The 13571-nt window shown below is 39.7% G+C and overlaps 1 protein-coding gene and 1 long non-coding RNA gene across 10 annotated transcripts in view; one reads left to right on the forward strand and one right to left on the reverse strand.

The window, feature by feature from the left end:
- Nucleotides 1-13571, reverse strand: part of THBS4 (thrombospondin 4) — a 127305-nt gene that overhangs the window by 2290 nt on the left and 111444 nt on the right. For all 8 annotated transcript variants that reach the window (XM_056541588.1, XM_056541587.1, XM_056541586.1 and 5 more), the window contains 6 exons: nucleotides 8790-8842; nucleotides 7081-7274; nucleotides 4406-4584; nucleotides 3799-3847; nucleotides 2457-2653; nucleotides 139-311 (listed from right to left, as the gene is read on the reverse strand). In XM_056541588.1, the coding sequence (XP_056397563.1) occupies nucleotides 139-311; nucleotides 2457-2653; nucleotides 3799-3847; nucleotides 4406-4584; nucleotides 7081-7274; nucleotides 8790-8842 (845 nt within the window). The remainder of the gene's footprint in view (nucleotides 1-138; nucleotides 312-2456; nucleotides 2654-3798; nucleotides 3848-4405; nucleotides 4585-7080; nucleotides 7275-8789; nucleotides 8843-13571) is intronic.
- LOC130292912 (uncharacterized) overlaps nucleotides 1-13571 on the forward strand; it is a 66107-nt gene that overhangs the window by 1372 nt on the left and 51164 nt on the right. The gene's annotated exons all lie outside the window — the stretch shown is intronic.

Below are 13571 nucleotides of genomic sequence, written 5' to 3' on the forward strand. Positions count from 1 at the left end.
GTACAAACATGAAGAACAAACAATAAATCTAACATGTAGTTTATGTCCAGTAGTTTCCACAACAGCATGAACTGTGCTCGACGGACATCTACACATTATGTACTTTCTACAGTAATTCATTCTACTGGATATACTGACCTGATATATCCAACTTGAGGTCTGTGCTGCAGGAACCAGCGATATGACACCTTGTCTTTCCATCCTACATTTCTGGGGTCTTTCCACAACAGCCTTACTTGGTCATTGGTGTCCCCAGTATGCCACAATGAGTTTCGAAGATGTTCTCCAGGCCCTGTCTTGGATTTGACTGCCTAAAAGGGCACAGAGTGCAGAACTAGTTACATCTGGTTCAAATAGTTAAAAATGTTATCCTAGTCACAACTTAAAGAGTACCTGTCACCAAACTAAACTTTTAATATATTGTTCCTTATATAATTATAAGCCACTTTGCTATTAACTTGGTGTTAAAATTCTCAACCTTTCTATGTTTTTAATGTGATTGAAAAAATGGCCACTAGGTGGCTCTGTTCTGTTCCCTGGGCAAGACAAACAGTTAGTTTGGTCTCCTCCCGGCCTGGCAGGAGACCAAACTCAGGAAATGCGTGCGGGGCATGGCGAGGCACAGCCCAGGCTACAGTGATGCTGGGGAACACCCACTTTCTCCTACTGGGAGCTCACACAATGTGAGCAATGGCAAAGGTATGATACAGAGCATTTTAAAGCTTGGAAATTGTTTTTAAGGGCAGTAGGGGTGTTAGGAGTAGTTAGGGAATATAATCTGAGTTAGTTTAGAAAATATGGTTTGATGACAGGTACTCTTTAAGTTTTTACACAAGATTGTGAAATAAAATTCTCTATTTCTCTTTAAACAAGCTATATAATGCAGAAAAACGTATCACATTTTAGATCGCGGAGTGTTTGAGCGCTGGGACCATCTGCAATCTCCTGCATGGCACCATGGCTCTCCCTGGGAATGGGGCTTGTCAACCCCCGCATAAAGTGGTGGCTGACATGCCCCCCCATGTATCTCTATGGGAGAGCCGAGATACAGCGTTCGGCTATCTCCGGCTCTCCCATGGAGATACATGGAGGTGGCATATTGGCCACCACTTTGTGCAGGGGTCCACACGATCCATTCCTGGGGACAGCCAAGATGCCTTGCAGGAGATTGCGAGGGTCCCAATGGTCAAACCCCCCACGATCTAAAACGTATACATTTTTCTGTATGATACTTCTTTCTTGGAAAGATTTTCCACTGTTTAGAATCCATTCCTGGTTTTGCCTAAATATACTGACCAAGCTACTATGTGTGAACCCAGCCACAGATCCATTCTGTACTACTGCAAAAACTTGGTCTAATTCTTCCATTTAGTCCTAAAAGGTGAGTGATGGTGACATGAAATGCATACCCTATGCCCTAAGTTATTGAACGTTCTGGCCCATTGTAGGGCAAGGAAGGTAAAATGACCCACCTAAGATCATTGCTCCCTCCATAGTTCTTGCTGACAGGTAGCCCGGACAGTATGCAATGTAATGCTTGCTCACAATATCTACTTATAAGATTATTGTAAATTGTAGTACATGCTGTGTATTATCGATACCACATGTTTATGACTCCAGATAATCCCTTCAGAGTGTTGGGGGAGTTGCCATCTTGCTGTAGAGAGCTATGTGCTAGTAGATACAATAAGTATGACTTCACTCCTCTGTTACCGAAAGAAAGTTTCCATATGAGAGATTCATGGTTTTGGAATGATGCGTTCACTGCACACACCTACCACCCGCTGAATATGTTATATGGAATCTTACCAAGAGCTGACCCCGCACACCTCCCAATGCAACTGGAATAGTCGCCTGGAGGGAGCCAAGAAATATTTAAGCAGTCTAATCAGAAAAACATGTCCAGCTAAATTATTCAGGAAGCATCCGTGGACAAGATGGTAGAAAAACCAAACTTTTATGTTTAGATCACAGTCTTATTCACAAGGCAGAATTTCCACTTGCGGAATTCCACCTCAAATTAAAGCCAATATATACATACAAATCTGCAGCAGTCAATCTATATCAGAGGTGCATTATTTGGTGCAGATTTTTGGCTGCAATGCTGCATGCTGCTACATTTCTGTACAAAATTCACAGCGGGCCTGTTCTTCTTAAAATAAATCTCTGATCCTGCTCAGGACAGTTCCTAATGCAGACAGAGGTGTCAACAGAGAGCACTGTGGTCAGATGGGAAAGACTACACAACTTCCTCTGTAGTTTAAGCAGCTGATAAGTACTGGAAGGATTTAGATTTTTTTAATAGAAGTAATTTACAAATCTGTACAATTTTCTGGCACCAGTTGATTTAAAAAATGTTTTTTTCCCACCAGAGTACCTCTTTAAGTGTAATGTAAAAGTAACAATATACAGGTGTATATGTAAGTATGTAGGCAGTGAAGGTTTTATAAGATTACCTTGAGCTGAATGCCAGGTTCTGCAACAGCTCGGAAAGGTGTGGCCTGCCAGTATGTCTGCTCCGTTTGCTTCCACATAACCACATAGAAACTAGAACTGTCCTGATAGCCAAATATGAAGCCGGCATAATCATCATCTGTCACTGTGTTCACGTGGAAGGTGCCTTCAAAGTCAACTCCATTAAAGGCAGTATAGCCTGCAGAAAACAAAATGATAACATGAAGGAAGCCCATAATCCATTGACCTAATGGAGGCGGGGGAGGGGGGGGGGACTATATGCTGGACCTTCATCTCCAGTGGGGGAAGACTCAGCCAATGCAGGGCGGTACACTTGCCGAGGCAGCCGTACCATGCTCAGAGAAGTTCCATGCACAAGCAATTTTCTAATGAACGGGGCAATTTTCTAATTGCACGGAAGTTTGCTAAGAATGGTACGGTTAAATGCAGAAAAATATGGCACTCTCCTAATATGTTGGTGCACAACTAGGGTCCCAAACCATCAATCATAAGTAGAATAACTTGGCACTCAAACAGGAGTAGAATAATGATAGTATTTTATTAGACAATCCTCAGATTCTGACGTTTCGGTCCAATCCCTGGACCTTCCTCAGAGTTTTAAATTTAATATATACAAGAAATCATAAGTATGACAAATTAAAAAAACAGGATAATCTATGTTTACACATGACACAAGATGATTGATACACATGATTGATAAGCTGTGTCATGTGTAAACATAGATTATCCTGTTTTTTTAATTTGTCATACTTATGATTTCTTGTATATATTAAATTTAAAACTCTGAGGAAGGTCCAGGGATTGGACCGAAACGTCAGAATCTGAGGATTGTCTAATAAAATACTATCATTATTCTACTCCTGTTTGAGTGCCAAGTTTTTCTACTTAAGAATGGTACAGTTGTCACGGCCACAGTACCCCCTTTGTGTTTCCCCAAGCTGGAGCTAAAGATGGTGCAGGCTTACAACCTTTAACTTACGCTTTAAGCCTCATATACCCAGCATAAATGTTGTACCATGTCGCATGGTCCTGTGGAGCTCCGTACTATGGAGTCAGCCATATTGGACACCATGGTCTGTTGTATGAAGCTAAATTGAGCAGCATATGAACCAATTTATTCTTCCAAAGACGCAATGCTCCATATGAAAGCAGAGGCATAATAAGGTCCAGTAAAGATCCATCATCTATGTGGATAACCTATTATCACTCCATACAAAATGGAGGTGTAATACAGCAATGTACGTGAGGCCTTAATCTGATGTACAGTTTTATACTCTAGTTTCAAGCTATGGCAGAAAGAAGAAAGCACTGGTGATGACGTACCTACGGCAAGTCCTGGGTCACTGTTCATTGTTTGTACAATCTCCATTCCCTGAATAAATGCAAATTTAGAGAGTTTAGAAAATAAGTAAATTGCAATGTGTTGTTGCATCTGGAAGAGCCCTCAACTTCATGCCCCACAGCAGCTGCTATGGCTATAGCTACACCCATACTACCCATTATAAGACCACTGTATTCTGCATTTATCAACAGTTTTCCCTTCTGCAGGCAGCTAGTGGGTATAAACTAGCCTCTATGATGTATTTCATACATTGAACACACACAGAAGAGGCAGCAGGGAGAACATTACACAGCAGTACTGAGGTGTGTAAGCTGTGAATACAACACCAGGTGACATAGGAGAGAACTTTCTAGAAGCAGCATGCAAATTTCCCTTAAATGCTCTTATAAATTCAATAAAACTGTAACTCTGTCATGACGGAAAGTGGCCTATAATCGCAAAGAATTCAAAGGTATTGTAAAAGATTACTTAAAATCTCTTCTTGTTTTCACCAGAAACCCCACCAGTCTGTTCATGGTCTTTGTCTTGTATTCTAGCATAGTTTTATTCACTTGATGCCCAATGTACCTGCATTCAGCAAACTCTCACCTGGTTCAGAACAATCCAATTGGGATCAATTTGGGCATCGCCTTCAGGGTCAAGAACAACAGTCTGATAGGCTCTAAAGTCTGTCAGGGTGATCTCAGCATTTTGTGGGCAGACATCAATACGGTCAATGACTGTGTCCTGGTCAAAGTCAGACTCACAGATATCTCCAACTCCATCATCTATACAGGTAGACAGGGAAGAAGATATATACAGACATTATAAATGGAGATCCCTACAATAATGAAAACATCTTACGCTTCTAGGTTATTGTGATCCTAAGTAGCTCTAAATAGCGTGTGATAACTACTCAAGTAAAAGCATAGCTGCACAATGAAGCAGCATCTATCTAATCCTAATGAAAAGAGTCCAATTAAAGGGACTGTCTGGTTTAGAAGACCCATTTTCAAACACCTTTTAGGGATTCTGAGTTAATAGAAGAAAGGTTCCCTGTTTGTCTATAAGCCCGGGGGCCCATGTTACAAAAACAGGTTGTCCATTTCAAACAGCCTAAGAGTCACCACTTTCCCCTATAAAATATAACATTTAGCAGTAAATAAATCCTCCAACAAAACTAGTGATTACTTTTTTTTATTGTTTCCTAAGAACATTTCTTGGTAAAGTAACCCTATTTGCTAAGCTGGTAACTAGTATGGGGTCTGTAAAGTAGGGCCAGGATACCTAATTTACATATGTGAACTTTTGGGACAATGACCAGCCCCTATAGAATGCTTTAACCAATTGAAAAGTGGGTTGTAACTAAGACTGCTTTCTTAAAGGACCATTTAAAGGGGTACTCTGCCTCTGGACATTCTATTACCTATCCAAAGGATAGGGGATAAGTTGTCTGATCACGGGGGGTTACGTCCCTGGGGACCCCAGCGATTTCGGCTGTAGCACGCCGGGTGCCGAAGCAGAGATCATGGGGGTCCCCAGCGGCGGGACCTCCCCGATCAGACATCTTATCTCTCCTATGGATAGAGGATAAGATGTCTAGGGGTGGACTACCCTTTAACCTGTTAAGGTAACCCCGCATCATATCACGGCGGGCCCAGCGTCATAGTGAAGCCAGGACCTGCCACTATTAGCACGCGGTGCCGCGCCCTATTAACCCTTTAGCCGCGCGCTCAAAGCTGAGCCACGCGGCTAAAAGTGAAAGTAAAATGTGCCGGTTAGCTCAGGGAGCTGTTCGAGATCGCTGCGGTATAATCGCGGCATCCCGAACAGCTGTAGCACAGGAGGAAGGTCTCTTACCTTCCTTCCTGCAGTCCGATAGCCGTATGAATGCTTCAAGCCTGAGATCCAGGCTTGAGCATTCAATCGCCGAAAACACTGATTGATGCATTCCTATGGAGATACATCAATCAGTGGTAAAGCTCAGTAAATGCAATGTTATAGCCCCTTATGGGAGCTATAATATTGCATAAGAAAAGTGTAAAAAAATCATTAACCCTTTCAATGATCCCTTCCCCTAATAAAAGTTTGAATCACCTGGCATTTCCAAGAATTACAAAAAAAACAGTGTAAATAAAAATAAACATAAACATATGTGGTATCGCCGCGTGTGGAAATGTATGAATTATAAAAATATACTGCTAATTAAACCGCACGGTCAATGGCGTACGCGCAAAAAAATTCCAAAGTCCAAAATAGCGTATTTTTGGTCACTTTTTATATCATGAAAAGATGAATGAAAAGCTATCAAAAGGTCCTATCAATGCAAAAATGGTACCGACAAAATCTTCAGATCACAGTGCAAAAAATGAGCCCCCATAGCCCCCTGAACATGAAAAAATAAAAAAGTTATAGAGCTCAGAAAATGACAATTTTAAACGTATAAATTTTCCTGCATGTATTTACGATTTTTTTCAGTAGTAATTCAAAATCAAACCTATACAAGTAGGGTATCATTTTAAACGTATGGACCTAGAGAATAAAGAAAAGGTGTCATTTTTAACAAAAAATGTACTACGTAGAAACGGAAGCCCCTAAAATTTACAAAATGGCCTTTTTGTTTTCAATTTTGTCGCACAATGGTTTTTTTTCCATTTTGCTGTAGATTTTTGGGTAAAATGACTGATGTCATTACAAAGTAGAATTGGTGGCGTCAAAAATACGCCATAATACAGATTTTTAGATGCAAAATTGAAAGAGTTATGATTTTTTAAAGGTAAGGAGGAAAAAACGAAAGTGCAAAAAATGAAAAATGCCTGGTCCTTAAGGGGTTTTAGGATCGTTTTATTGGAGGACCCCCTGCGAACTTCACTCCATGCCGGATGGCTGGCGATGCAGGGCGGAGGCTCGTGCTCGTCATGCCCCCTTCCACATTGGGGGGGCATGGCTGTGACGTCACGCCCGGGGTGTGGCCATGACATCACGAGCCTCCGGCACTGCACCAGATGCTCTAAACGAACGCCAGATGCCCCACGATCAGACATCTTATCACCTATCACTTGGATAGGGGATAATATTTCTAGAGGAGGAGTACCCCTTTAATGATCATTTTATTGGAGTACTCCCTGTTGATTTGATCGGAAAAAAGTAATAACAGGTTTTCTTTAATATAACAGGGAAGAAGAAGGTCATATAATACTAATGCTAGTGATATCATAGGCTAGACTACTAAAGTTCTGTTATCGCCAGTTATATTAAATAAAATGATAATCCTTAATGCATACTGTTGTCATCTTCTTGCCCTGGGTTGGGGACCAGTCTGCAGTTGTCAGGTCCTGGAGGGATAAGATCAGGTATTCCATCATTATCATCATCATCATCGCACTCATCTCCTAGGCCGTCCTTGTCTGTGTCCAGCTGAGAGCTGTTAATGACTGTGGGGCAATTGTCTGAGCTGTCCTGGTAGCCATCTCCATCACTGTGTAGACAAGAGGAAGGGTCAGAGATGGGACATGCATGGTATGGTACGTGCGACAGCTGTCAGGTCATGAACGGAAAAAAAAAACATCATCTAAACGTATCCTAAATGTGTTCTGTGCTGGTTCTGCTGTAGCTGAAGACTAAAAAAAGATAGCAACAGTAAATATAATCTTTAATGGACTAAGAATTCCCAAAGATAAATCATATACACCAGCGTTTCCCAACTGGGGTGCCTCCAGCTGTTGCAAAACTACAACTCCCACAATGCCCGGCTGTCTGGGCATGCTGGGAGTTGTAGTTTTGCCACAGCTGGAGGCACCCTGGTTGGAAAACACTGCTATACACATAAGATATGTCAAGGGTCCGGATGAAAGCAGCCAGTTTTATTGACATTTATTCAATATGTAGGGCTAACCTAAATGAGGACTTGCTAGCCATAGGCCGTTAGTCCTGGAGAAAGCTGCAAGTATCCCCTGCAGAAGAAGGGACATTCTTTATCCATCAAATGCAAGGGAAAGATCCTCTGAGCATGGGATCCTTCTCTATATAATGTTCATGCCAAAAGTTTTCATTGGTTTGTCACTAGAATGAGATAGGGGAAGTACACACTGAACACGTTTTCTTCCAGCTATGTGCACCTGACCAAGATGGACACCCAATAAAAAGTCTATGGGACCATCTCATGTTGTGCACACAGAGCGGGGAGAGAAGCACTCAGCCACACTTTTGATATCCCTCTATAACAGTAGTCTTCAAATTGTGGAACTCCAGATGTTGTTGCCCCTAGTTTTGCAACAGAAGGTGGTCCATAGTTTTGAGACCACTGTCCTACAACATAGCAACAGTTTATTTAATGTGACAGTGGCCAGATGGATCCCATGCTCAGGAGATCTCTGTTTGGCAGCGATAAGGCTATGTTCACACGACTAAATGTCCGCACAGAGAATCTCCCTGCGGACATTCCACAAACTGCGGGCGCTGGCAAAATATATCAGCGCTAGGAACGCACAGGAATATTCCTGAACGTGTTCATTCTTTCTGCGGAGATGGAAAATGGAATTTCCGTGCCGGAAACATCTGGCACGGAAATTCCACAGTGTGCACAGCTCAGCAGAATCTTCGTGCCAAATTCCAATGCGGAATCCAGCACGGAAATTCTGCTGTGTGAACATGGCCTGACTATTCTGCAGGGGCCACATGTAGCTTTCTCCAGAACTAACAGTGGTGCACAATAAGGTACATTTTTGGTAAATCTTCACTTTGCAAGCAGTTCCCTTATGTAAAAGCTATGAGGGAACCATCACACATAAAGTCGGGTATTTCTTCTTAAGACTTTACTCCATCTAGTGGCTAGTAACGAAAAATGAAATCCACATTTTGCATTTGTATGTTAATGCTTGACAATAATGGGTATGACTGCTTATGATACAGTTTGATGTAAATAGCAAATACAAAGGTTTCCTGCTCGCTTTTCAACACATACTTTATTACACTGATGTGAAATATACTTTACCTGTCTTGGTTGGTGTCACAGGAATCTCCCACCAAGTCATTATCAATGTCTGACTATGAAGACAAGAGGAAACATGTGGAAATCATACACTGGCATTGTGACACTTACAGTATTTCAGCTAAATAATAATTATTCAAGGTGGTCTCAAGGAGGGTCTCAGGGGTTCACACTACTACTACACTGCGTTTCTGGGACTAAATCTGATGAAGGACGACATCTACACGTATTGTATGTGCTCTGTGTGGGTTTCCTTCCACACTCCAAAAACATACACTGCTCAAAAATATAAAGGGAACACTAAGATAACATATCCTAGATCTGAATTAATGAACTAATCGTATGAAATACTTTCGTCTTTACATAGTTGAATGTGCGGACAACAAAATCACACAAAAATGATCAATGGAAATCAAATTTATCAACCCATGGAGGTCTGGATATGGAGTCACACTCAAAATCAAAGTGGAAAACCACACTACAGGCTGATCCAACTTTGATGTAATGTCCTTAAAACAAGTCAAAATGAGGCTCAGTAGTGTTTGTGGCCTCCACGTGCCTGTATGACCTCCCTACAACCCCTGGGCATGCTCCTGATGAGGTGGCGGATGGTCTCCTGAGGGATGTTCCTCCAAACCTGGCCTAAAGAATCCGCCAACTCCTGGACAGTCTGGTGCAACGTGGTTTTGGTGGATGGCGCGAGACATGATGTCCCAGATGTGCTCAATCAGATACAGGTCTGGGGAACGGGTGGGCCAGTCCATAGCATCAATGCATTCCTCTTGCAGGTGTAATTCTGTGGATCCAAGTGGCTGTTTTGTGAGGGTCTGTGGTGGGACTCTCACCTGGATAAAGCCTTGAGGTAAAGCATATCACCCTTATAAGTGGGGTACTCTAGGAGACTTGCAAGCTGTCTGGGATTCGACCGGTGCCAACTGCATGGAACCCGTAGGGAAGATGCAGAGAGATAAGGAAGAAAAAACTATCCCCCCTAGGCGATATCTCCAGAGGAACAAATAAAAGTGAGGGGAATCCTCTAGGTAACACTTGTTTATTGAAGAAACAAAAAAAAATAAAAAAAACTTATAGGCTACATCAAAAGCATGATGCGTTTCAGGTGTTGTACCACCCTTCCTCAGTTGCAGATGTGTGGAGCATGATGGTCATGGGGGTCCTCTATATAGCCCAAACAGGCGCCCAAATAGGTGGGAGTGGTCACTGTGCAAAAACTTGTCAGGTCCAAGTGTAGAAATGAGAATGCAAAATAAAACATACAGTATAGTAAAGGTAAACATGTAATGATAATAACCTAATGGGTGAAAAAGGGTAGAATTAAAATCAATAAGATAGGTTTTAAAAATTGCAAATGTGGATACATAGAAAGAAAACATCCGGATCATGACTCGGAACCAAAAAGTGTACAACGTTCACTTGATAGGCGGGCTAGAACCTGCCTGAAATGTACAGATTAAATACAATAAAACACAATGGGAGGCATAAGTGGGGAAAACTATCAACATAAAAAAAATAATGAAATGGCGATGTATAAGATTGCGCCGTGCCATCTAGGTTTGAATGAGCGGCACTGAAGGGGAGACACGCAGTGTAATGAACCAATAGGCTTAAAGTAAACAGACAGCATGTGTGCCGGGTCATGGAGAAAAAACATCAGCGCATACAGCGCTAGTAGTAAACATGAGCGCGTGTAACGCTGATAGTTAACATGAGCGCGTATAGCGCTGTTGGTAAACAAAAGCACGTGTAGCACTAGTAATGAGCATAAGCACTTGCAGCGCTGGTGGACAGTGTGTGAATGAATGGAGGGAAGAGAGAGGTTAGAGGACTAATCAGCATTCAAGACTTATGCTGATACAATGTAATAATACAATGTCATGAGGAATTGGGTAGGTAGGGTAAAGGAGAAGAATGTAGCATGAAAAAAAAGGGAAAAATAGGCAAGAAAAGGGGAAGGATGAGAAAAGGGAGGAAATAAAGATAGAAATGGAGAAGGGAATAAATGAAAATGGATAAAAAAATATATAATAATAAAAAAGTAAAAAATAAAAAAATATATAAATAATAATAAATAATAAATATAAATAAAAAATGTAATAAAATATAAAAAATAATAATAATATTAATAATACATATAAATAATAAATAAATAAAAATAATTATAAGAATAGAAATAAATATAAATGAAAATAATAATAATAAAGTAATAAAAATAATAATAATAAATATAAAAAAAATATATATATATACATATAATAATAAAAAAGAGAAAAAAGGGGAGAGGGAGGAGGGAAGAATACAACTGATAATAATGATGAAAATACATGGAGGAAAATTAACCACATGGAGAATATAGGTTAGATCACATTTTCAATAGATTTGTTTAAACCCATTGAAACTAAAGTTTTCAAACAATGAATCCAATAGTTCTCTCGTTTCCTGAGCGAGCTGAACCGTTGATTAGTATCCTTGAATATGTGTTCAATAGGAAGTAGGGGAGGGCTCTAGAGAAAAGTTTGACACCTTTATCCACGGCTTGAACATAAATGAATGGAACTTGGAGTTTACTCACAACATCTTTGAAAGCAATGCTGAATTTTTGGATGTCATTGTGTTCCATGAGGCCAACCAGATATCCACAAAGACATACTTTAAAAAGGTGGACAGTTATAGTTATTTGGACTACACAAGTTCACATTTCAATAAATGGATACAAAATGTTCCCTTTGGACAATTTAAAAGGATAAGGCGCAACTTCACAAACAAAAAAGACTTTATTACCCAAAGTAACATTCTGGCAGACAGATTCAACAAGAAAGGTTACACCAAATCACTTATTTCTAATGCCCGTAAGAAGGCCTTGGCTTTGGATCAAAAAGTCTGCCTCCTGCCCAGCGATAAAAAGAACAATGATCTCACCTTCAAATGCAATTTCATCACCAATTACAGTAATGAGCATAAGTAAATCCATCCTGGCAAAACACTGGAACATTCTACTTCTTGAACGTTATCTCAAAAACGTTATTCCCACTAAACCGAATATCACTTTTCAGAGACCTAAAACTCTGAAAAACATCCTGGCTCCCAGTATATTAAAACCAAAGGAAGGTAAAACAGTTACCTTCTTGGCGGCCCCTTCGGGTGCCTTTAGGTGCAACATCACTACATGTAAATGCTGATCGAATATTGCACATGGCACCAAGCACTTTAAATCAAATGTAACAGGGGACACGTTCCCAATACAGTCTTTTATTAATTGTGGAACTATTTATGTCATCTATTTGTCGGAATGCTCTTGCGGCCTACAGTATGTAGGCCACACAATACAAACATTACGTTGCCGCACCAACAAACACCTTGCAAATGTCAACAATGGTTTTTTATTACACAGCATATCATGTCATGCCCTAGAGGTCCACAATTGTGATTTTAGTGCATTTAAACTACTCCCTATTGAACACATATCCAAGGATGCTAATCATTGGTTCAGCTCGCTCAGGAAACGAGAGAACTATTGGATTCATCGTTTGAAAACTTTAGTTCCAATGGGTTTAAACGGATCTATCTAAAATGTGATCTAACCTATATTCTCCATGTGGTTAATTTTCCTCACTGTATTTTCACCATCATTATTATTATTATGATCAGTTGTATTCTTCCCTCCTCCCTATCCCCTTTTTTTTCTCTTTTTTATTATTATTATTTTTTTATTATTCATATTTTTTTTTATTATTATTATTATTTTTATTATTATTATTTTATTATTATTATTTTTATTTTCATTTATATTTATTTCTATTCATAGAATTATTTTTATTTTTATTTATTATTTATATTTATTTTTTATTTATTTTTTATTTATATTATTATTTATATTTATTTTTATATTTATTATTATTATTTTTTATTTTTTTATTTATATTTATTATTTATATTTTTATTTATTTATTTATTTATTCATTTATGTATTTTTATATCTATTTTCATTTATTCCCTTCTCCATTTCTATCTTTATCTTTATTTCGCTGATGTTTTTTCTCTATGACCCGGCACACGTGCTGTCTGTTTACTTTAAGCCTATTGGCTTATTACACTGTGTGTCTCCCCTTCAGTGCCGCTCATTCAAACCTAGATGGCACGGCGCAATCTTATACATCGCCATTTCATTATTTTTTTTATGTTGATAGTTTTCCCCACTTATGCCTCCCATTGTGTTTTATTGTATTTAATCTGTACATTTCAGGCAGGTTCTAGCCCGACTATCAAGTAAACGTTGTACACTTTTTGGTTCCGAGTCATGACCCGGATGTTTTCTTTCTATGTATCCACATTTGCAATTTTTAAAACCTATATTATTGATTTTAATTCTACCCTTTTTTTACCCATTAGGTTATTATCATTACATGTTTACCTCTACTGTACTGTATGTATTATTTTGCATTCTCATTTCTACACTTGAACCTGACAAGTTTTTGCACAGTGACCACTCCCACCTATTTGGGCGCCTGTATGGACTATATAGAGGACCCCGATGACCATCATGCTCCACACATCTGCAACAGAGGAAGGGTGGTACAACACCCGAAACGCGTCTTGCTTTTGAAGTAGCCTATAATTTTTCTTTATTTTTTTGTTTATTCAATAAACAAGTGTTATTGTTACCTAGAGGATTCCCCTCACTTTTATTTGTTCCTCTGGAGATATCACCCAGCGGGGATAGTTTTTTCTACCTTATCTCTCTGCATCTTCCTCTTGCAGGAACTGCTGACA

This window comes from Hyla sarda, chromosome 1, assembly GCF_029499605.1.
Source record: "Hyla sarda isolate aHylSar1 chromosome 1, aHylSar1.hap1, whole genome shotgun sequence".
NCBI lineage: Eukaryota > Metazoa > Chordata > Amphibia > Anura > Hylidae > Hyla > Hyla sarda.